Here is a 24871-nt window from a genome sequence, read left to right on the forward strand (position 1 = left end):
GAGGCTCGGCCGAGGGCCACGGGCGGCCCGGCCGGTCCCCGAGTTCCAAGCCCCGCGGGCTGGGGTGCACTCAGGGGATGGGGCGGAAGCACCTCCCCTCAGATGGCCGGGCAGCTGCTCCCCGGGCTTCTTGGCGCCCGCCCTCCCAGGGAGGGCTGCCGGCCCAATGCTTTGGTAGAATTCTGTGGGATTGGGCACTCCGGGGGTCCTGTTGTGCAGAGAAGCCAACTCGGGAGGGAGGCAGGGGCAGGGCTCCAGCCCCTGTGGCCGTGAGGCCTCTGGCTGCAGGTCTGAGAGGCCTAAGCAACACCAGGCCGGCTTCCCAGGCGGACCTCTGCTGGGGGGCAGGGGCCGCCTTGGGGGGCTGCTTCGGGGTGGAGGCTGTTTCAGCAGGCACAGCCCTAAACATAGCTGTTCCCACACTGCGGCAGGAATAGAAGGCAGAGCGGCCCACACACTTGTCAGGGACAGGACAGCCCAGCCTCCGCCTGCACCCCAGCGGGCCAGGCAGCAGGCTTCTCCAGCCCCCACTCGAGCTTCATTTCCCTCAACTCCAATTCCTCTAGAGAGAGAACTGCCGGCTGTGAGAAACGTCCCCAGTGCTGAGTGCATCTTTCCAGGCAAGTTACAGGCTGAAGGGGGCCGGAGGCAGGAAACAGCCCTCCAGGCACCAAGGGCCACTGCTGGGCTCCCCCCACAGCTGCAAGGGGCTTCCACAGAATCACAGCCAGGGCTGCCTGAGAGCAAAACCAGGGGGCTGCGCTGACAGGGCGTCAAGAAACAGGAACTTGAGGTTTAAAGAAAAAAAATGAAGCAGGCTGGAAACAAACCTGACCGGGCCTCCCGGCCTCAGTCCTTCCTCATGTGCCAGAGGAGGTTTCTGAATGTTCTGGGGGAGTGTTGGGTGGTTCAGCTCAGGGCGTGGAGGGGCACTTCCTCTCCAGCTGAGGGGGCCCACAAGCCCCAGGGCGCAGTGGGGTTAGACTCACCCCTTCCTGGGCCCAGAGACAGGCCGACCAGAGCCGTCTGCTTGCTGCGCCTAATTCTCAACAGTAGAGACACGGCCACCACTCATGCTACAAAACAGGCACACCGCCTCCTGCCGCAGGCAGGCATGTGCCCGACGCCCTCAAAGCAGTTTGATGGCCACAGACTAAAATTAAGTTTGCGAAATTTAGAGAGGTTTTCAGAGACACCGCTGCGTGAGGTAGTCTCCCACGGAGGTCTCCGCTGTGCCTCCCCGGCCGTGGGCCCACCCAGGGAGCAGTCGCCCCAGCTCAGCAAGCAACGCCACTCTCCAGTGCACTCACGGGAACTTTAATTTGTTCTGGCAATGAAACTAACAGCCTAAGACACAGCCCTCAGGCCAGGCAAGACGGCCTGGCCAGCAGAGAAAGCACCAGAGGAAGTGGCAGGGCTCTGGGTGGGGAAGGACAAGCTGCCCAGGAGAACTACGGGATGGGCCTAGGTGTCGGGGTCCAGTGACAAAGGAAGAGGACGGCCCTGACTGGAGCGTAACAGAAAACTACACTCCCCTTCGCTCCCGGGAGCCGCAGCGTGAGGGAGGGCACTGGGTGCTTATTGCTTGCCCCTCCGTGGCCCTCCAGGATCTGAGAAGAAACGAATGGCATGAGGCTGGCAGGACAGCGAGGGTGGCACGAGGGGCTGCACAGTTCCCTGGGCCGATCAGCCAAACCCTGGGCTTGGACCTGAGCTGCTGGGCCAGAAGAGCATCTCTTCCTCACGGGCTGGGAAGTCGGCTTTCCAGCCTCTCCGGATCCCTGGCGGCTGGAGTCCCTCCTGCCTCAGATGCCCTGGAGCAGTAAGAGTCTCTCTCCAGGAATCTCCTTCCCAGTCAGGACGCAGCAGGCTGGCAGAAATGTCCCTCCTGCCCACTGCCCTCAGGGCGGTGGGGCGTGGCCAGCCCTCAGGAAGGGCCCTGGAGCCCACGCTCCTGGGCTGAGGTCACATTCTTCGGAGGCTCAGAACTCCCAGTCGTCCACCTCCAGCTCCTCCAGGTTTGTTACCAGGCCAAAGATTCCACTGTGGTCCTGAGTCTGGCTGCCCTCAAAATTGGTGATGGGGGTGACAGGACGAAGTAACTCAGGCAAAGCCTCTGAGGCACGTCGCTTGATCTGGGGGAGACAGCGAGCTGGGGTTCCTGCTGTTCTGGGTGCCAGGCAGTGCAGGGCAGGAGTGACAGCAGCCCAGTGACAGCAGACCGCTGGGGCCGAGTCGCCAGAGAGTCAAAAGCAAGGCCACTGAGGACTTCGGAAATACAGCCCCCCTCTAACTCGGCGGGGAGAGGGACCACCCGGAGACCCCGAGAAACTGAGGGCAGTTAGAACCACAGATGCGGACACCCAAGCCCCACCCCGGAGCTAAAGAGAGGCGCTACTGTACCTGCTTGAAGAAAGAATGGTTCAGGAGGGCGCTGGCACTTGGTCTGGGGAGGGGAGGAGAGACCCGTGACCCTTGCTCAGTTGCAGTTTACCCTCAAGTGCCCCCTTCTTTCCTCAGCTCGCCAAGAAAGAACAGCCAGGGCCACCCAGGCCGGCTTCCTAGCAACCCCCGTGCTCACGCTTCTCGCCATGGGGACTCCAGACTTTGGGGACCCCTCCTTGTCCAGGCACCCCCTCAAATTCTGCCCTGAACCTGAACCCCCTTTTCTCTCCAGGGGCCACCTCCTGCAGAAATACCTGATGTCAGGGTTGCGCTGAAGGCACTGCTCCACAAAGTGGTGGAAGTGGGGAGAAAAGGTGCGGTGATAGGGGTGGGAAGGCGAGTCGCCGTTGGAGGTCCTGGGGGTGCCGGGGGCCAGGCTCTCGCCCAGGCCAGAGTTGGCCGCTGAGCGCGAGGTGCTCATGGTCAGCTCCTCGGCGGGGATGGTGCTGGTGTCCAGCAGGCAGGGCACCGTGCCGTTTAGCTTCTCCAGCAGCATCTGGGGGACAGAGCCGGGACTGGGTTGGAGGCCCCCGGAGGCCCCCAGTTTCTTTACAAACCCGCTTTCCCCAACATCCAGATGTAACTGGGGGGGAGTAAAGACAGAAGCGGGGTGGTGCGAGTTCTCCAAAGCAAGGCTGGCGCCGGCTGGCCTGCACGCCCAGGGCAGAGGGGAGCAATGCAAGAGCGTGGCCCGTGCCCCCACTGCGCTGGCCTGGGGTGGGGTGGGGGGCTGCTTCCCCTTTAACTGGCGCCTCACCCTGGGGTGACGGCAGCAGCTGGTCATTGTCCTCGCAGCCCAACCCCCCGCCACGCCGACGGGGCCACGGGTCTGTCGCACGGCACCCCGCCCTGGTAGTGCTGCAGCAGGCTGAGGGGAGCGTGTCCCCTGGGCAGGACAAGCTCGGCGGCCGTCCCCAAGCCCTCAGACTCAGCGCACGTGACACCAGCCCCACTCTGGAGACCGCTGTCCTCGTGAAGGCCACGAGCTGGCCGCGCCACAGCCCGAAGCTCCGCGGGCGGCGTCGCACGTGACAGAGGCCGCCCCGATGTGCTGAGACTGGCCGGGGATAAAGTCACTCTTCACTCTCTCCCATACCGCCCAGTGCACACAGATCACTGCACCGTCACAAGAAGTTCTGATGGACAGAGATGTTTCTAGACCTGAAACAGTCTCTGAACTCCTTCCTGAGCAGCCTTCAGTTACTATCTCACTTGGGTTTTCTCGGTTCCTGACTGGGGTTTCCACACCTGCTACCTGGTCTGCCAGACCGGACCCATCTGCTGGAGTGATCTTGCTAAACCACACCTGACGCTGTGTCCAGGTCCCAGCATGCTCTGGGACAGGAGCCCAAAGCCCCAACATGGCACATGAAACCTTCCTGACCCTCCAGTCCGACCACCCAACAGCCCCCAAAGCACCTAAACGTCACCACTACTGGCTGTCCCCAGGCCCTGCTCTGTCTTGCCTCCGAGTCTGCACATGTCGAGCCTTCTGCTTGAGTCTTCTTTGGTTTCCATTTTTCACACCACCAATTCCTATTTGCTTTCAAGACTCAAGCGTCACCTCCTCCCAGAAGCCTCCCTGGGCCACCTTCTTTACAGGGCTCCCCTTGGCCATTCTCTAGCTAACCCCTTGCTCACGGAGCAAACCACCTGTGGGCTCAGGGAGCAGCTCACCCAGCACCCCCACCCTGGCCTCCCTGTCCTCCCAGGCTCCGGATCGTGGTGATCTTTGTACAAACAACCCAAGTCTACTGCCTGGGCCTGAGGAGGCCTTCTGCCCTTGGGTCTGTCACTGCGGACAACCCCAGGCCGGGACCATCTAGGAGTGGCTAAGGAGCTGTCACTCGGACGGGTGTGAATAGTAGTTGAGCTTGCAGGCCGGACGTTCCCAAGGTACTGGCCAGAATGTGGCTGAGAATTCTACATAGGAAAGTGACCTTCCAGGCATACTGTCAAGGTAGGAGGGGATAATGTTTACAGACATTATGTATACAGACTTGTTAGCCTGATTTAACTTTAAATGGACACATGGTACACTGGCCTCACCTGTCTGCCTGCTCCAGGCCCGGCAACGGCCGAGAGCAGCAGGTCTGCTCCTGGGCCAGCCCGCAGGGTGCCGCTGCCACATCCTTGTCACAGACGCGAGTATGGCACAATGCCCCCACCCCTGCCCACCAGTGCCCTGGCCTGCCTGCTTCCTGAGTGCGGATGGACAGCAGACGGACAGGACTACACAGGGCTGCGGGCTCACCTGGGTGGCAGGCATGTCCTTAAAGGGGACGTGGCCGTTGGCCAGTTCACAGGCTGTGATTCCCACACTGTAGATGTCCGATTTGGCGTCATAACCCTGAAGATTCTACGTCAGGAAAGAAAAGGCAAAGGTCATTCCATTTGCTGCCCTGGTGGTCTTCTTAGAAGGGGTCGAGCAAAATGGGAGGCCAGGAAAAGAATGCCTGTCCCCTAATCAGCAAAGAGGTCCCCAGCCTTTCTTACTGGAGAGCAGCTGCGGTTCGAAAGGAACGAGTGTTCGGCCAGCAGATTGCAGCCTCAGGGTGCCCCTGCGCTAGGGCAAACTGTTCCCCAAATGCTCCCCCTCCCCCTCAACGGGAAGGTCTCTGAAGGTTTCAGCCTGGGACCCTCAAAGGGGAAACTACACCACTGCAGCGGCAGGTAACGCGCGCGCCGAGGGCCTCCAGGTCTGCTTGCCAGCAGGGAACCCCTCTTCAAGAACCCTCAGTGCCCTCAGAAGCAGAGGGCACCCCCATCCCAGGAAATTCCTGAAGGCGCCCTTGGAAAACCTGAAGTCGGCGGGAGGAACCGGACCTGCTGGAGGACTTCCGGGCTGAGCCAAGGCAGAACCCTGACGCTGTGCTTGGGGAAGTCATGGACCACACGCTGCCGCTGCCCGTGGCTGATCATGCTCAGGTTGCTGCGCAGACCGGACAAGTAGACCTTGCCGTCGGCAGAGATCAGAATGTGGCTGGCTTTGACGCTCCTGGGATCAGGAGAAAAGTGTCAGGAGGCAGCAGCAGCCCCTCACACGCAAATCTGGTCTTCGCGCACTGGATGCAGCCATGTGCAGCGCTGTGTGCAGACGGACTTCGGAGCCCGATTAAACACATTCAAAAACAGAAAACAGCACCTCATTTATAAACCCCCAGATTTAAAAATACTCGTGGGGCCTCCCTGGTGGTGCCAGGGGTTAGGTCTCAGCACCGTGAAGCTGTCCGCAGCCACAGCAGCACAAGCTCAATCCCAGGCCAAGGAGTGACCCCCAGGGCGCGGCAGACCTCTCCTGTCTCCCCGCTGCTCCCCTCGGCAGTGAACTGGTCCACCCGCCTGTTCTGCTCCCCACTGTCTCTGGTGTATCTTCTCACCCCCCACACCTCTGGCCTGCACCCCAGTTCTTGTACGCAGAAATAAATCTTTTTTAAAAATCAAAACAAAAGCACTCGTACTCCGTTGCTTTCAAGCCCACAAGCCCAAGCTCCAACCACCTGCTGCTGCTCACTGTTCGCAGGCGCCTGAGGCGCAGCCGCACCTCCTGCCCGGCGCTGTGCGCCGCTGTGCACCCCTGCTCGCGGGCCAGCACCGGCACTCAGGGCTCGCCCAGGGAGGGAGGCTCCCTTGGCTGCTAAAGGCCGCGAACGTGAGCCAGGCGGCACAGCATCTCCCGACGGGGCCGCGCGGGTCTCTGGGAAACACCCCGGCTGTGGGGGGCTGTGGGGGGCTGTGGCGGGCCTTCTCCCGCGAACCAGACAGGAAGCATCACCCCTCCCTGCACCGGCCTCGCTCCACCGCTGCCAGGCTCAGGTGTGGAAGGCGACATCCTCTCGTGCTTGTTTGCCTTTCTGGCTGTTGCTCGCTTTGTTCTTTCAGCTGTCTACGAGTCTTCAGGTTTCCTCCCTTAAACACTTCATATCTTTGCTCACTTTCTGTTGCTTTATTTGTTTGTTTTTTTTATTTATGTACATAGGAACTGGTACAGGCCAGAGGTGCAGGGAGTGAGAGGATTCACCAGAGCCAGAGTGGGAGCAGGACAGGTGGACTGAGTGAAACGCTGCTGAGGGGGCAGCAGGGAGGCAGGAGCGGGCTGCTGTGACGGGACTCAGCTCCCTGGTCAGGGATCGAACTCGTGCTGCAAGGGCTGTGGACGCCTCAGTGCAGCCCTAAGGGAAGGCCTGTTCCTTTCCTTGTTGAGTCACCAGATTTCCTTGTCACTCATCTCCTGTGTGCTCTAGACGAACTTAGTATCCCGTACACACTCGCCCATTCCCTAACTCTGCTCATGCCCTCTGCTGAAATCTTTTCCATCTTGAGACAATGAAATCCATCCTTGTTTTTTTTTTTTTTTTGACTTATGTTTTGTTCTTCTAAAGCACTCAGGAATTCTAGAACTCAGGTCATAAAAGTACTTCTACTTAGGTGTGAGGTTTTACGTCTGCTGTTTAGCCTCCCATTCGCTGGAGCGCTCCTGTGTGTGGTGTTAGATAGGGGCCCGCTCTGCTCATCTACCCTACCTGAGTCAATCTGTCTTCTCCTCAGCCTCTCAGCACAGGGCAGACTCTGGGGCACATACGCACCAGTCTGGGTGTCTGTCCCAAGGAAGCTGGGGCCGTGGGTAGGCAGGGCCCTGTCGGCTGCTGCTCTCACTGGTCTCAGAACCAAGCTGCTGGGTAGAGGCTAACAGCGTCTGCACCAACAGGGTAACTGTTCAGTCTGGTAAGGCAGGGGCAGGGCAGGACCCAAGGCATGATTTTAAACTCTGGCTTCCCAGACTTCAACCACAGACGCAGACACCTGCCAGAGAAGGATGATGACGTGGCCGAGGACGCACCTGTGCACGTAGCCCATGTGGTGGATGTAGTCAAGGGCCCTGAGCACCCCCTGCAGGATGTAAGCGATCGCCAGCTCACTCATGCCATCCATGAAGTGAGTGCAGATGAGATCCTTTGCAGAACCTGAGGAAAAGAATGTGGGAAGGCAGGGCAGGGTGAGAGAAGGGAAGCAGCCGTAGCCAGCGGACCAGCGCTCTCGGAACCCGTCTACCAGGACCCTTCCCCACTCACCATACGCCACGAATGATGTGACAACCCACAGCTCATTGTCTGCAATAAAGGTGGCTCGATATGGCAGGATGTTGGGATGGTTGAAGAGCTTAGAGACGTGAAGCTCCCCCTGAAAGCAATGGCAAGCTGGCGTCAGCTCAAGGCGCCCCAGAGGGACACGAAGGCGGAACCGAGTGCCTGTGGGAGCTCGCCCAGCGCACCCAGGTCTGGCAGAGCTGCCGGCCCCAGCTGCCGGCCCCAGCGGCCAGCCGAGAGGGGAGCCAGCCCCGCTCTGCCCGCTTCTGCCACGGCAGCGGCCCGGCCGGCAATCTCGAACCTCAAGTCACAGTGCCCCGGCAACCGCGAGAACTGCTGACGACAGCGGAGGGCCCAGCGTCTCGCCCCAGAGACGCTGAAACAAACTCGGCTGAACACCCACAGAGTTGCCAGTTTAGCTCAACTTCAAGGTCAGCGCACAGAATTCCCCTTTTAAGGCCGAGCCGAGAGCAGCACGGTCCAACGGGCTGGAGACCGACAGCTGGATGCGGCCGCTCCCTCTCCAGCAGCCCTGTCTGGGCCCTACCCCGGCCAAGAGGGGCCCCTGACCTACGGGACTCCAAAGTCCGTGTGGGCAAAAGACGTGAAAAACGTGGACAAAAGAATTACAGGAACCCCAGCGTCTCCGGAGGGCTGACCTGAGGCGTCTCACCTCAGTCTGTCTATGGCTTTCTCCCAGAGAAGGGCGCTGGGGCTTCCTGCGCTACCCTGGGGCACAGAACCGCCCTGACACAAGCACTGGCATGCAGAGCGCCATCGATGAGCTGGAGTTCGGAAAGACACTGTAAGCGAAGAGGGAGGGCTGCAGATAACTCCACCGACACCCTTCCTGGCCCTGGCCCGACCTCTAAGGAGGCCCCAGGGCAAGCCCTCATCAGACCGCTGGATCTGAGCCTTGCCTATGACCGTGGGCAAATGGTTCAGCCTCTCTAAGTCATAAGTCAGTCAGTAAACGAGCGCAGCGGCCCGTGTGGAGAAGGGGCTATGACTAGTCTGAGCAGATCACAGAGGCCTTAGCGCCAAGGGCCCACGACGTGCACTGCCAGTGTCTGTGACTTCTCCTTCTGTCTACTTTCATTTCCTGCCAGCTACTTCCAGGAGACAGAAGTCAGAGCCGCACTGCAGCCTACTGGTGCCGAGAGCCTCCGCCCGTGATTACCTGCAGGAATGTCACCATCTCGTTGGAACAAGCTTCCAGGTTGACCCTCCTCACAGTCACACACTCTCCCGTTGGTTTGTACCTGGCTAGATTCACTGTCATTAGGTCCTCAAACCCTTTTCCTAGAAACAAGAGGGATGCCATTAGAGAGGTGGACAGTGACAAGTTTTCATCCTAGAGGGACTGGATCTGACAGGAACATTCCAGTAGAAACTTTTGCTATCGTTACTTCTATGGCTGACTCAACTGGATTCTTCTCCTACCAGTTTCTCAGCCAACCATCCTGACCGTGGCCTGGGACACTGGAAGTAAGCAGTCATAAAGAAAAAAATGGCAGGAGATACCCCTCCTGGTGACAGGGTCTCTTTTCTCATACTTGGCAGAAGAAAGCCCCAGGGGACCCCAGAAGCCCATGTGGTGGCCCTGTACCGCCCACCGGCTGACAGCCTCCGGCACACACACACCAGGGACACTGAGGAGGCTGCAGCTGCCCCTGGGCGCGGCAGGGCCACAGTCCCTGCACATTACCTATAATGGTGAGTAGCTCATAACACCCTCCCTCTGGCAGAAAGCTACTCATGATCTCCTGCTTAGAGAAGGATGCAATCGACTCTGAGCTCGCCTCATTGGTCTAAAGAAAAATAAAAATAGGTTAGTAAGAGAAAACTGGGGGTAGAGCGGGAGTGGGGTGGTAATTCAGACCCACGGGAGATAGGCTCCGGGCAAACCATATTCAGACTCTGGGGCAAAGTCGCACCAGCAGGACCTGACGTAAAGCGTAAAGGAAATCTCAGATATAGGGATCAGGCCTAATCAGCACTAATACAGAGCGAGTGAGTGACAGCTGCCTCACGAGGGGTGATGACCAAGGGCCAGTTCCAGCCAACTGCTGATCTGCGTGTCCCTTCCAGCAACTGGCTCATTTGCTAAAAATGACAAGGTTCTAAGGGAAAGGATGTCCGAAGGAAGGTACGTTCAGGAAAGGGAGGTGGAGAGGGGTGTTCTCTTGATTTTCCTGCTGCATTAGGATCTTATCTTTATGGTCCTGACTCTTGCTAGAAGGAAAATGTGGCCATAAGAAACTCCCAGGAGTCCAGACTAGTGTTTCCCTAGTATTTCCAAGTGACCAAGAAAACAGTTATACACTGGCCCGTCAGCTCCAGCCCCCTGGCAGGGCCACCTGCTCCTTCCTTCCTGCCCACTCAAGCTGCAAGTGAAGCTGGGCCCCAGGTATCTGGGGTACCAGTGTGACACCTGTGGCTTTTGAGGTCCTGAAGGAAAGTGCACAGGGAACTTTCCAGACCAGTCTTGGGACCAACAACTTCTTCTCCTTGCGAGGCCCAGTTTCCTCTTCCAGACCTAAATTCATGTGTACGATTCAGGGACTGCAAGCATTTTTCCCCCCTTGGATCCTTTTCAGATGTGCGTCTAATTGAAATGGAAAAACCTTAGGCGGGCTCACAGCTTCGATGCTTCACAAACCTGCCCTCTAGTCTTGAACTCAGGAAAAGCTTCTGACACAGCACTAGCCAAGAGAGTGTGAACTGGGAAAGTTCTAACAAGTGTGCCATCGCCTGGCTGGGGGTCTGACATTCCAAGTGTATCTGGTTTCAGAAGCTGACAAGGGACCAAGTGGGGTTCTGCGTCACTCACCACTTCTGACAATATGAACAAGCAAAACAGCCCTGTTGGCAATCAACTCCAAGATAATCAACATTCACATGCTTGGGGTTCAGCCATATTGCAGTGAATATTCACCCTGTCCCTCAACTTATCCATTCCGACGCTGAGGGCTTTTTGGGTTGTGCTCCAGCTACTACAAACTACGCTACCGGCTGCACATACTGGAAGGCTGGACGTGCTAGGTCAGAAGGTCTATGAACAATTAACTCTGTGAGACAATGCCACAGTATTTTCCAAGATGGTTATACCAACTTACACTCCTGCCAACAATGTTTGCATAATCCATCTTTTCCCCAGTTCTTGCTCTATTTGGACCTCATACTTGACAATCTCATTCTAGGCATGATTTGTACTTCTCTGATTACTAAAAAGCCAAGCATCTGTTCATGTACTTATTGGCCACTTTGGTATACTTCTGGGTGAACATGGATTTTTTTTTTGTCTCTTGTCCATTTTGCTACTCAGGATTTCCCCAAAGTATTGCCATGGAACGTTGATGTTGGCAGCTAATATGTAAAAAACATTTAAATGTCCAATTCATTAGTTAGAAAATGTAGCATATGCTCTCTTTGGGAACCACTGGCATGCTTGGACATTAAGGCTTTGAGAAATTCATGGTAAGGAAACTTCCCAAAGATACTTGTAGAGGAAAATTTTTTGTGTCCAATTTCTACTCAGTGTTGGAAAGGTAATTTGGGAAAGCTACTTTAATTGAAACAGGTAATGTAACACAGACGACAGGTGCAGGGGCCAGACAGAGACAAAACTTGAGCTCAGATATACTACTTACTCTGTGACCCAGAGGAAGCCCATCTACCCGGGAGAGGGGAGTATCTCCCACTCGCGGGATCACTGCGACTGTTAAGTGACAGGAAATATGCAAAGAGCTTAGTGCTGCCCAGTGTATAGCAGTTACTCAGTCAGTGTCAATTCTATTCTTCTTCTTTTGCCACCTATTATGTTTGCTCTCCTGGTCAACAAACGCAGCAGAGAAAATGGAAGAAAAAGAATCCCACGGAAAGTTCCATCAAAAGTTATAAAGTGGGATTGATTTTATTTCTTAGCCTTGGTGCTTTCAAATACTCTGAAAACAAATTCCAGGATCATTTATTGGTCATGAGATACATAATCAAGGGACAAAACAAAGCACTCTGGAAAATGACTCCTCATTTAGAATTTATAAGCTGCAAACAGCCTGTCGTGAGAAGTCCCATTTCTTAGCCCTATACCTCAAAGTCCCTGCATAATTTTTGTTCTGCAAATCCTGTTTTCTCAACCAGGACTTTTTGGGCTCTCCCTAGTAGTGCAAGGGGTTAAGTCTCAGCACTATGAACCTATCTGCAGCCAGTGCAGCACAAGTTTGATGCCTGGCCAGGGAGTGACCCACACGGCGCGGCAGACCTCTCTCATCTCCCTGCTGCTCCCCTCAGCAGTAGATCCGCCTGTTCTGATCTCCACTCTATCTGATGACTCCTCTCACCCATCTCCTGCACCTCCAGCCTGTATCCTAGTTCTTGTATGTATAAATAATCTTGAAAATAAGAACACTAATCTACCCTTCAATAAAGTCAACGTCACTAGTTGAAAACAATCCCAGGGGACCGTTTGCGCTGCAACCAGCCTATGACTCATCCTGCTGCTTCTATGACGTCATCCATCTCATACCGCGCTCCCCAGACTTGCTCCACTTGACCCACACAAACAAGCACTTCCTAATCTTAGGAAATCTAGGACTAGAAATCACCACTTACAGCGTGAATAAATGAAGGAGTGAGGAAAGCCCTTCACTGGAAGACCCCGCCCACTCCTTCCCTTGCTATCCATCCGTTTTCTCTTGCAGCCTCTTCACTGAAATCCCAACCGCAGTGTCGTCTCGGACTCTGACAGAATGTCAGGTCGACCCTGCATCACTTCATTGAGCCACCTTGCTTCCCTTTCCTACAGCTGTTCGCTTACCTACTGCCTGTCTCCCCCGAGAATGCACGCTCCATGAGGGCAGGGCTCTCTGCGTGGGCACTGGTGTACGTGCCGCGCCTGCAGCTGTGCTCACACTCACTTAAAAAAAAAATCTAAGTAAATTTTGAACTGAGGTTGTCTTGCCCAGGATCTTGTCATTTCCATAAGCTGAAGAGGAGAGTAAGTACCTGCTCCTTCCCCTGGAGACGGGCTCAACATAATGACATTTGCCGAAAATGCCAGCTCGCATACAAGTCTAGGTGCCATCACTAGGCACTTTACAGATCAGATTTGCACCTGCATATGAGAAAGTGTTGCATTTTCAAGAAGGTAGAGAAGCAAATCGAGAACTACTTCGTTTTGAAGGTCTCTCCTGTGAACGCTTCAGAGTACCAACATTTCTCACTTCTGAACAAGAAACTATGATGGTTAACTGCATCTTATGATTAAAATATTTATTACTTGTACTTTAAATACTATAGGTAAATACTTCCTGAAATTACCTCTCTCCCTCTTCCTTGCTAGTGCATAGAAGCACAGTGGCTACGAGGCTACATACATACTAAGGACACATTCCTGTTGGGCCTAGGCCAGGAAGGGAATGAGTCATTCATTACTGAGTGTAACTCGCAAGTATTCCCGCTCTGCCTCCTGACTACAGAAAACCATTCACAGAAGCTAAAAATTTAATCAGAAAATTAAGTGACTGGGAATTTGAGCTCATGGGCAACTGAACTGCAAGCAGAGAAGTAGTCCGGTGGCCGTGTGGGCGTCTCCCGCTGTCCCCCACTCACCAGACACCATCCTAAGGCAGAAGCTTCCACTTTGTGGGTGTTTCCTAGGTTTGAGCTCCAAGGGAAACCAAACTTACTGGGGAACACCAACCAATCATCCACCCAACTACCCAGGACACAAAGGCAGTATTTTAAAAGGAAAAGGTCTGATCTGATGTCACCACAAAAAAGGCAGGTTAGCTTAGGCTGCTTTTGAGCTAGAAAGGTCAACTCAGATAAAAAAGATGAAATAGCCTGTTCTCTTTAAACACAGCATGGCATGGTTTTATTAGCGTAATATATAATCTCAAATAACCTAAAAAAGCAATTCCATCAAAAGCTTTTCTTAGGCTCCCCCACTGTAAAAACATTTTATTCATTTTGAAACATTTGAAAAATACATAAGCTACAGTTATCCAGAAATGACCATAAAATAACTTTGTTTAAAGAGTTTAAAACAAAATATACAAGCAGATGAAGACAACTGCTATGAAATGCTAACAAATAAACACATTCCACTTTCCACAGGTTTCACACAGGATAACTTTTACCATAATAAGATCAACAGCTGTGAAAACACAAATATTATGTAATGTACTCTGGAAAAAAATACCTAACTGATCCTACAGGGAATGTTTTGGTCTCCAGATTGGAAAAGATTTGCATCTGACAGAGAGGTCCTCTTGGCAAGCAGTGTATTATAAGTAAAATCAAAGCTTTTCTCAAAGAGAAATCCCACTAAACATATCATCTTTCATTCAAAGTTGGGGTGGCCTGCAAAAGCTACAAGTAGTTGTCAAATGAAAAGAGGAAGAAGTCTTCTCAGAAAGGGTTCTCATTCTCTCTCATTATAAAATGCCGATTTATATAAAAATAGCTTGGCTCACCACACACCTGTGGTGTGTACTTACGTAACATGAACTAAAAGAATAGGGCAAGAGTATTGCAACTTTTGCCAATAAAAAATTTTTGTACCTTTAAATTTGGGGCTTGATTTTTAAATAGGAGATCCTACTTTATAATATAGATTGAGATTTCGATTATCTCTGTGAACTGAAATCTAGTATTAATAGACTAAGGGCTGAAGATTTGGTTCTACTAGCCACTGACCATTTTGAACTACTGAAACTTTTCTTTCTTTTTTTGGGAGGGCGGGAGGGGGCAACTGAAGGACTAGGAAGGGAAGGAGATCTTCATCCTCAAGAGGGAAATGAAAAGCGCCTGAGATTGTTTTTCAAACTGAGTGGCAGAATCTTTCCAGGGTGAAACCTGAATCTCCACAAGTAAAAGAATTACACTACAAAGAAAGCTCAATGACGACAGCAGAAACAAAACGATAAGCCAACCACACACACAAACTTCCACAAGGAGGCACCTCCATGCAACAGCCACAGTGCTAAGAGCCTGAGGGTCACTTACTTTTCTCCGAGTGTCACCCGGAGGCTGCTCTGGAGTAGAAAAATGGATTGTTGGCATTTGGTTTTTGAGCAAAGACACACCATTCAGAACAGCAATTACTGCACTCAGGACTACATTTATTAGGAGAAACCTAATCGTTACAGTAAAAGTGGCTGCAGTGCTGCGTACACACACACACACACAGGCCACAGGAAGCAATGCTGGCAACAGGTGGGTTCTCGGAGGAATCCACAGCTTCGCGAGGACACTGACCCAGGGGTGATCTTTACTGAACAGAACTTGGCTAGTGTAATTCTGCTCACACATTTACTTTTTAGATGGGTGCAATGTTACTTTTAATAACAGCATCTTATACTGTGCATAAAAAATTCATTAAAAAGTTATAGAGATGGTTGGCTATTTCCCAGACAGCACAGGGACTAGAAGACAGAGGTTCTTTTTAAAGGCAAAAAAACATTTTGATACAGCAAAATATATATGTGGGACCATTATCAATTTTCCTCTCAGATACGTCCTACTCTGACAGCCAACAGGCAGAGATTTTCTGGCCCTCTGCTGCTCTTGGTGAAAACGCATAAGCAAGGACAACTGAAATAACCTGTTCTGAAACCAGGTAAATCCTGTATCTATGCTTTTGACTTCCTTCATTCTATAAAGGTAACAGAAGTCATCAAACTAAAGATTATAACTGCAAAGTACTAAAATGATTACACATCTCCAAATGTCTTAAACTATTAATCAGAGCCCCCAACTGGACTACAGGCAGAGACTGACTGTAGAGTAAATTAACCTTAACTTATCAAAAAAAGAAACTATTTTTTTGCACATCAGTTTTCTGTAACACAAATGGCAGAAGCAGTTGCTTGAAACAGTCTATCAAAGATGAAAAGCCAGGCGAGCAGAGTAAAGAAAATCAAACCCAGTGGGAAGCAAGTTGCATGAAGCTTGATAATATACTTCATTAAGCTACAAACAATAAACAAAACCTTCCTCAGATCAGAGACTAAGGAACTGTCACATGACGGTCAGAAAACCCACATGCAAGACACTAAACCCGAAATATATATTCAAGAATAACTGTAACTAACTATAAACAAAACTTCCAACTGACCTTCCATTGATGCCAGTGCTAACTTTTAAACCACTGTCCACTGTATTCCCACCAGTGATGGGAAGAAAATGAAACGTGGACCAGTATTTTTGTTCTACTAATCTTTTCTTACTGTGTAACTAATTTTTATTCTTTATAACAAAACCAAAAATAATTCATCCTTTCTCTAAACTCTCCTTTGTCTAAAACACAGCAAATGAGGGAGAACAAACAGGCCCCACCCAAGAGGGTAACAATCGCGTTTTCAGTCGTGACAGTCAGGGGCTCTGTCACGCGGCACACTCATCTGACAGCCTGTGTCTTTAGCTGTCAGACCTGAAGAGCACGTCTTGGGGTTCAGACACAAAGAATGGGCTCCACGCCTACTACTTTTTCCTATTACTATGATTTTTACAAAAGAAATTTTCTTTGCTTGAAGTAACATCACAACAATAGCCAAAGGGGATGACTGGGCCTGTGAAATCTTGAAGTTGCAAACCTACTTCAATTCTGAAATCAACATCTAGATTTCGTAATAATTTAAAATTCTGTCCTCGCAAGTTTTCCCTTAGCTTTCATAAATCTCATTATTGCTAGCATGAAAAGATGAGTCAATTATTTTCATCAGAAAACCAGACTTTTATATTACTGGTACCACTGTCCTGACTATAATTTTATTTTAAAAATCTTCAAGAATAGAGACTTGAAACAGTCCCCCCCTTTAAAGAAGATGCATTTCAACTGGAGAAATATCTAGTAGAAACACACGTGCCTTAAATAAATACTGGTTTTCTATCCAGTGTACCTGGCAACTGCCAGATACTCCTCAAGTCTTTGGGAAACCATGGCCTCAAAAAAGCCAAATAAATATAAAAGCTGTAGTTTACACTTGCTCTCAAAATTGCTACTTTTGCTACTTTCTGTAAATTGATTTTGTCAACAAAACAGTAACGATATTTACCCTGAAATGATGGCTAAGTGCCACACTGTACTTACCTCCAAATAGTTCCAAATCTCTTAAGCCCTCAACAATGAACTTTTCCGAGACCCACCGCTAAAGAAGAAAACCCCGAAGAGAATTAGTATTTTTTTGAAGACACAACAAATTAGCTATCAGCCACTAGACAGACAGACAAAAACAGAAAACCACAAAAACAGAATCGTGTAGTACAATTAAGATGCATTTCTATGGAAAAGTTTTGAAAAGAATCTTGGATTTAAATCAGCTATTCCTCTTGGCCTAATCTGATGAGTAATTCCTGACCTGACACGATGAACAATGCAGGGCACTGGCCCCAACGATGGAGAAAACCGCATGTCTTTCCGTTAAGTAACCTTTTGTAGCCTTTGATTCCATCTTATCATTCAACAGCTGTCTACTACAGATGTTTGGGCCACTCCTGCCAACTGGGAATTCGCAACAGAAAGCAGAAGAAACTAGTTTTGTACAAATCTGTCAGGTTACAGCAGGAAGGTGCAAACCGCAGTTCCACCCACTCGGGTTTCTAGTCATCACCACGTACTTTTCTACCAGGTGTGCAGCTACCAGCCCAGCCTGACCAAGCTATGGTTCACTTGACTGGCCTATTTCAAGTGAGTACTGGGTTTCCATCACACTGATCACTGGTCTGGTTTCACCTGAATCAGGCTAGATTGAAATAGAAAAGAAGCTCATGTTTAAAAGCAATAGAATCAAGATTGTGTTTCACTTAAGAGCTGGTGTTAGAGTTTCGCCTAGGGACATTCTTTCCATTGGCCAGAGTTCAAATTAAGGAGAGATTCCATTTTTTAACTCCTAACTAACCAATATAAATTGTGCTTATATGCATAAATATAAAAAATTAATATTCAGAAATGAATTGCTTATTGTAAGATAATATTATCTAAATTATGAAAAAAGCACTTACATTAAAAAAGAAACTACACAATATGGACTGTGAATGGCAACTAAAATATTATTCTTTACCCTCTATATCAATTTTTTCCAAATTAAAAAAAATGGCATTTAAAAACTTGAAATAACAAAATCCTATTTTGTACCATGAAATATAATTTCTAGGAAATGATGCATTTATAATGTCTCATAGTACTTACATATTGTTATAAAAGTTTAGAATAATTACCATTGCATTTAGAAATTAAATAAGTAATAAATGGTAAATAATAAATAAGATAAAATACTCTTATGAAATCATAAAGACTAAAGAAGCTAAATCCATTATTTGTTCTTGAGGTCACTTTAGCAGGTGAAATTTTCAAGTGGAATAATGCTGTTCATGTTTAAAAAGTCTTCCACTAAAAACCTGGCTGTTCTTGGAAAAAGAGAGTTCCAAATATTCCAATTTGATACTGGTTTTTAAAACACAAACTGAAAGCAAATGATGAGTGGACAAATCACTAAAGGTTATGTTTCTACATGAGCCACCCACTCACGCTGATGGGGTCTGACAGATACTCATAAATAAGCCTCCTGGGCCCCCTCCATGAACAGGCGGGGTGCAGTCTGAGTCACCGCCTCTGCCGGCCAGGCTCTTTTCTCAGGCGTGGGGGCTACAACACCCTCTTTACTTTTTACTTGCCTTGCTTCTTCATGATCTGAGCATCACATAAAAACCACCTACAATTTCTGCCTAAACTTACTGCTTTTCAGAAAATAAAAATAGAAAAGCCAGAAGAATAGAAACACTCACCCTAATTCGCTCTGGTTTACTTACAAGAAAAGACATGAGTTCCTAATGTGTTGAGCTACTTCAATCAAAAATTTAAACCTAAAAGAAAAATAGAAACAGGTCAAATTAGTCAAATCTCCTTTTATAGAAAAAAAAATATTATTAGTCTACCATTCAAAGCACTATGCTAGACCTATAAACTGCTAGATTCTACTTATGTGCTTATGGTGACAATAAACCTGGATATGCTATGACCAAGTATATTTTGAAATTTATATTTCTCTCTATATAAGAAAAAAAATGTGTTATATGGTTTTTTTTTTTTAAGATTTATTGATTTATTTATTTTTGCATAAAGAACTGGGTAGAGGCCAGAGGTGTGAGGGGATGAGAAGATTCACCAGAGGCAGAGTGGGGAGCAGAACACGCAGATCAGCTGAAACACACTGCAGAGGGGAGCAGCCGGGAGACAGGAGAGGTCTGCTGTGCCCTGTGGGTCAGTTCCCTGGCTGGGGATCAAAGTCATGCTATAGTGGCTGTGGACAGCTTCACAGTACTATCCTTTAACCCCTTGCACCACCAGCGAGGCCCCACTGGCTTTCTTTTTTAACTAACCCCTACCCGGAAACAATTACCTTCAACTCTTTTGTCTGCTCTAAAACCCTTTTTATCATTCTTAAATGTTTATACAGCCCTGACATCAATTTTATTCATTTACCTACTAACTTCCGACCAGGAGCTCAAGAGTAGGCTCTCTACATCCCTTTCCTGCACCTCATTTTCCTACCTAGCACATTTTCCTGCTCTAGCACAGATCTGGCATAATTTTTGCTTAAATTGATGGTGTCCATTTACATTACTCTGGCTATGCAGGCATGGCTCATAGTTGAGGCAAACAGTTAGGGAAAACTGTATCTTCTTCCTTGTGCATCCTCACCACCCCCATAGTCATAACTGCCTCATCTTTTCACTTGGTTTACCATGCTTCTATTATTAACTTTCTAAAAATATTTCAGAATCTCTGCTACTTAATGTGTTTTTCCATACACTCAAAATCATCCATCCCAATTTTCCCCTCAAGAGTGCCTTCCCAAGGCCCTCCACCCTCTTGCTGCAATCAGGACTAGCTGCTTTCTAGGCCGGGTGCATTTAGACAGCCTTTTTAGCATGAGACTTGGACTTTCCAATTCTGGGAAATAGTCTTGTCTCCTTCTTTTCTGTTCTCTTGCTACAGAATTCTTAATGGTTAAAGGTAGACTTCTAAATTTACTCATTTTTTTTTTAAAGATTTATTTATTTATACATACAGAATTGGGGTGCAGGCCGGAGGTGCAGGAGCAGTGAGAGGCTTCACCAGAGACAGAGTGGGGAGCAGAACAGGCCGATTGACGAAGTACACTGCTGAGGGGAGCAGCGGGTGGGTCAGGAGAGGTCTGTTGCACCATGTGGGTCACCGCCGGGGCAGGCGGGGATCGAACTCATGCGGAGGTGGCTTTAGCTTCTCAGTGCTGTGCTCTAATGTGCTGCGCCACCCGGGAGGGCCTGCCCCTTACTTTTATACTTGTTTCGCTCCTATTTTACAACTCTCAGTTTTCCAGATTTCAACTTTATTTTACAACTCTTGTACTGAGTAAATGCTGGTGACTCATTTCTAAGAGCTTTTTGCCATTTTTCAAATGTATCTTTTTTCATATCATTTGAATCTTGTTTCATGTTTATATCTTTAGTTAAGAATTTATATCTAGGCCTTGCCTGGTGGTGGTAACAATGAATTAAAACATAGCACTATGGTGTTTTCATCTGCAGAACGAATTGACTATATTCTGGGAAAATACTGGAAAAGAAAGCGTCAATTCCATAACACGGTATTAAACTAATCTAACTGCCCACATGAACAGACCTAAGACCTAGTCCTGAGTTGCCTGTCATGGCCTCATTAATGATGGAAATAGGTGCCTGCCTCTCCCACCTGCTGGTCCCCAAATCAGGATGTGTTTCACATTAGCTTGTACAGTTATAAAAAGCCTATTCATGTCCAAATCCCACCTTCAAAACGTTTAATTCAGCTGATTTGGGAAATGGACAAATAGAAACAAGCCTCTTCTTATGGCATTCATCACTGGCCTTGGCAAGTTTCACTGTAGAGGGGGGGCTTGAATTTCAAGAGAACAGAAAATGGAAATTTTAAGCACAAAGTAGCATTAGTTATTAACTGTTAGCGCTTACTTTGTCTTGTTCACAGTATATCTCCCAGCCCCAGAAGAATGCCTGCCAACAGTGGGCACTCATTAAGACTGGCCAAGTATACTGGTAAATATGTCAGCATGCTCTATGTACTCCCCAATTAACATGAGGATGCACAGAACTCCCAGTGAGTGCAAACAAACAAGTCTTAAGTGCATGAGAAAGTATGGATTTTATTCAGCAGGCAGCAGGAAACCATTGTAATAAGTTTTGAACAGAACAATGGTAAACAAAATAGTGCTCTAAGGTAATCTAACGTTATTTATTTATTTTGCATGCAAATCACAGGGCTATTGTTAAAATACACAAAATATAGATTTTAACTGAAAAAGTCTGGGGTAAGATCTAATTTTTTTTTAAAGATTTATTTATTTATGCATATAGAACTGGGGTACAGGCCAGAGGTACAGGGGATGAGAGGATTGTCCAGAGACAAGAGTTGGGAGCAGAAGAGGCAGATGTGCTGAAATCCACCGCTGAGGGGAGCAGCAGAGGCGGGTCAGGAGAGGTCTGCTGCGCACTGTGGGTCAGCTCCCTGAACAGGATTGAACTCATGCTGCAGTGGCCACGGTAGCTTCATAGTGCTAAGCTTTAACCTGTTACACCACCAGGGAAGGCCCCAAGATCTAATTTTTTTAAAGATTTATTTATTTATGCATACAAGAGCTGGGGTGTAGGCTAGAGGTATGTGGAGTGAGAGGATTCACCAGAGACAGAGTGGGGAGCAGAGCAGGCAGATTGACTGAAATACACTGCTGAGGGAAGCAGCAGGGAGACGGCAGAGGTCTGCTGCACCCTGAGTCGGCTCCCTGATCAAGGACCAAACCCATGCTGCAGTGGCAGTGGATAGCCTCAGTATTCAACACTAAACCTACCACACTCTTATATTCGTCAGTCTCTTCCACTAGAGTAAGAGATTCCAGGAGAGCAGGGAATGCAATGCTCACTGTTGCATTCCTAGGGGCTATGGAGTCCAGGACTAAAGGGTACTGTTGGATCTATTAAGTAACAGAAGCAGTATTTATGATGAACTTACTATGTGCCAGGATCTGTGCTAAATGCTTCAGAGACTGTCACCATACGGCAGTCTCCCTTTTCGAAGGGGGCTCGTTCCAAGACCACTAGCGATACCTGAAATGGAGAACAGTATACATACAGACACACATAGACACGCAGCGTTTTTTTCTATACATACATTCCTATGATAAAAGTTTAATTTATAAATCAGGCACAGCAAGAGATTATAACATAAGACAAAACAATTTAAATATATTGTAATAAAAGGTCTGAGAATGTGGTCTCAGCAGTTGACCACAGACAGGTAACTGAAACCACAGAACTGAAACTGAGGGGGAGGGGGACTACTTAAGTATTATCATCCCCATTTTGCAGGTCAGGAAATTAAGGCCCAGGGAGGTAAAGGCCCAAAATTACACAGATGAGTGGTGGAGGACTGATCACCCCATTGCAAGACTGTGCGTGCAAAGATATAACAATGACTGAAAGGTCTGATTTGGCAATGCTGAGGCTACTAGCACCAAATGCTAGAGAGAGGAGGAATCATTTACCTTAATTCATTTTTCCTTTCTTGCTTTTTTTTTTTTTTGTGGCTGATGTTCTAAAATTCCTCCATGTCTAGGATAACGACGATAAAAAACTGCATTTAAGCCACAATGCCTCTAAGAATCTTGGATAAAAGGGAAGAGACTCATCAGTTTAGCTTCAAAAGCTCCTGGGCTGAGTTAGGTAAGCAGAGGAGTTTTCCTCAACTCTCAGAGGCAAGAAACAATTTGGGGTGCCTCCAGAAAGTATGTATGAGACAACGAGGATTTGTTTTAATGCCACAATACAAAATGGAATAGGATTCTACTTCAACGGATATTCAATAAGAAAAGGGCCAACTCGAATGGCTCTCCCTCTTGGAGGAAGTCGAGTTAGAATGTCAGGAGAGCCTAGGAAAAGCTGGGCAGAGAAGTTAGTTCCCCTTTTCCTGAAAACTCGGCCAATTTTATTTAAGTACCCTCCCTCCGTGCTCACTTCCTCACCCCCAGCCCCCACCTCTGATCCAAACCTACAGTGGACGCTTAAACATTCGTGGGAAACACTGAGACGATTATAAGCACTTCTTCTTTGTCCGTAAGGGGGCTAGACCTGCAGCGCGTCCGGCCGGGATGTAAAGATGGGGGCCGGGGGGCGGTCAAACTAGGATCTGCCGCCTCTTCGCACGACCGGAACAAAATGACACCTGGGCCCTAGGTTCCTCACCTGCAATGGGGGAAGGGGATCGGGAGGGGGAGGGAAAGCAGGCGCTAGCCCCTCCCACCCAGCGACTCCGCTCCAGCCAGGCCCAAGCCTAGTCTGCTCGCGGGCTGCAGCCCCTCTTTGCGGGGATCCAGAACTCCAGTGAAACGGGGCCTGTGCAGGGCAGGTGGGGCCCCGGGATGGCCGCTCGGACGAAGCCCGGGCCCTGAGGAGACGGCAGCGTCTCAGGGAGAGGCGCGACCGGTCCCTGGAGCGCACCAGGCGGCCCCGCCAGCCCGGTACCTGATCCTGGAGTTAGAAAGCAGTACCGACCCCGTCTCAGCTCCGCCTCCTCAGTTTAAGGCCGCGCCGCCGCCAGACCGGTTGCTGGGAGGGAGACACGCAACGTGCCATGCGCAGTAGAAGGACGGCGGAGGGCAGCTAGGAGAGCTCCGCCCACCCATCGCCCCGCCCACACCTCTGGCGCCCGGGGAAGCTCCGCCTTTCGCCCCGCCCACCACCTGGCGCCCAGGGGAGCCCCGCCCCTCCTCCCGCCCACACCGCCTCGCCCCCCAGGAAGCTCCGCCCCCATCCCTGTCCCGCCCTCTCGCGAGTCGTGGAGCTCTGCGGTTCCGGCGTCTTCACCGGGCGCGCGGCCCCAGCATCAGTCGCGCGGAGGGCCTTGGGTTCTGAGCTGTTTCATTCCACGCAGCGCATACTGGGGCATTCACTCGCTAACCTAAAGGAATCGTTTCCCCGAGCGTGGGGGCCACAATCCTCAAGCGTGTGGATGCCGAAGACCTGGCTAGGCTGGCGCCGCCTGCGGGGTGCGAAAAGGGCTCCCCAGAGCCTGTGCCCCCGCAACCCTAAGGAAGTAGCATTTCAGTGATAAAGTTTAGCAAGGGAACTGGGAGAAGGCGAACCAACACACACCGCTGTGGCCACGTTTGAGGGCTTTTGTTTTTCCGTTTCGTAAGGTAGGACTTAACAAGGAAAAACCCGTTTCGCGCTTTTCGTTTAAGGCATGTCACTTTTGGACTCTGGTCACCAAGCTGATAAAATTGCAAAAGGAAATCCACCTTCTGTGAACCCAACTTCCTTATCTGTAAAAGGAGGGAAAGAGCTCAAGTAGTGGGGCTGTCTCATTATTTCCCCTTTTAGATTTTGCCCCTAGATGCACAACTATGAAAGACATACTGTTTATAAGTAAGGTTTGCCTGGATGAGGAAGCAGCAGGGCTTGAGAAATAATGAAGCCACGGAGCAAGACTGTTTCCATTTACTCTGCCCACGGGGGTGTCTGTCCAAAACTGAGTGTCACTCAAGTAGTGAACCTTGTCAAGTCTGATCCCTTGACACATTAGACTGGTCTAATATTCAAAATGGAGAAGTTCAGCAACACCCAAACTGAATGTGATCTTGGCCCCCTCAGGGTCTCTTTCAGTTTGACATACTGATTTTCTTTTTTAATTTATCTTTATAAGATAAATAAGATGCAAGGTAGTAGCAGAAATAAACTTCTAGGCTGTGTTCTTTTGAGAAAGACCATGAGTATGGTGTTTGGAATTGAGAGTACTAGAGAAGAGTGTCTAAAAAGGTGCCAGACTTCATGCAGCCATCCCGAGTGTGTGTGGGTGTGTGCATGTGTGTGTACAAGAACTGGCGTGCAGGCCAGAGGTGCAGGGCATGGAGGACTTGTGCTTGCAAGAGTTGGTAGCAGGCAGCTGTACTGAAATATACGAAGAGGAGCAGGGGGCTAGACTAAAGTCTGCTGGGCAGTTTGTGGGTTAGCTCCCTGGCTGGGGATCAAACTCAGGCTACAGTGTTATGGGCAGAGACATAACCCATACGCCACCAGGGATGCCCTTCCCATCTGTTTTAATACCTAGCCCAGTTTTTATTTCGGGGTCACTGGGCCAAGAGGACTACACCTTCTTTTCATGACTATCCACAAAAGAGAAACTTTTGACTCAGACTTTGTGTTTCTAGGAGCAAAATTTCACTCGCTAGTTTTCCTTAATAGGGCCTCCTAAATTCAGGTAACTTAGAAAACTATTGTAATAAAAGATCAACTTTCAGAGTTTA

The 24871-nt window shown here is 49.5% G+C and overlaps 1 protein-coding gene across 7 annotated transcripts; it reads right to left on the reverse strand.

Annotated features, from left to right (window-relative positions):
• Positions 1-1302: 1302 nt before the first annotated feature.
• Positions 1303-23196, reverse strand: STRADA (STE20-related kinase adaptor alpha). Of its 7 annotated transcripts, none has more exons than XM_012733060.1 (14): positions 23121-23196; positions 21583-21677; positions 18348-18401; positions 16630-16687; positions 14544-14572; positions 9241-9343; positions 8713-8834; positions 7518-7626; positions 7286-7409; positions 5272-5443; positions 4700-4804; positions 2700-2941; positions 2404-2446; positions 1303-2135 (listed from the first exon to the last, which is right to left on the reverse strand). In XM_012733060.1, the coding sequence occupies exons 3-14, from the start codon at positions 18357-18359 to the stop codon at positions 1983-1985; spliced, it is 1272 nt and encodes a 423-aa protein (XP_012588514.1). In that variant the 5' UTR covers positions 18360-18401; positions 21583-21677; positions 23121-23196; the 3' UTR covers positions 1303-1982. The 7 variants fall into 7 exon arrangements, with proteins under 7 accessions (XP_012588514.1, XP_012588510.1, XP_012588511.1 ...); XM_012733056.1 differs by having other exon boundaries at positions 18324-18401; XM_012733057.1 differs by having other exon boundaries at positions 18324-18401; positions 23091-23185.
• Between the last annotated feature and the right edge of the window lie 1675 nt (positions 23197-24871).

The sequence above is a fragment of the Condylura cristata genome, unplaced genomic scaffold, assembly GCF_000260355.1.
Source record: "Condylura cristata isolate star-nosed mole 26May11 unplaced genomic scaffold, ConCri1.0 scaffold00038, whole genome shotgun sequence".
Taxonomy (NCBI): domain Eukaryota; kingdom Metazoa; phylum Chordata; class Mammalia; order Eulipotyphla; family Talpidae; genus Condylura; species Condylura cristata.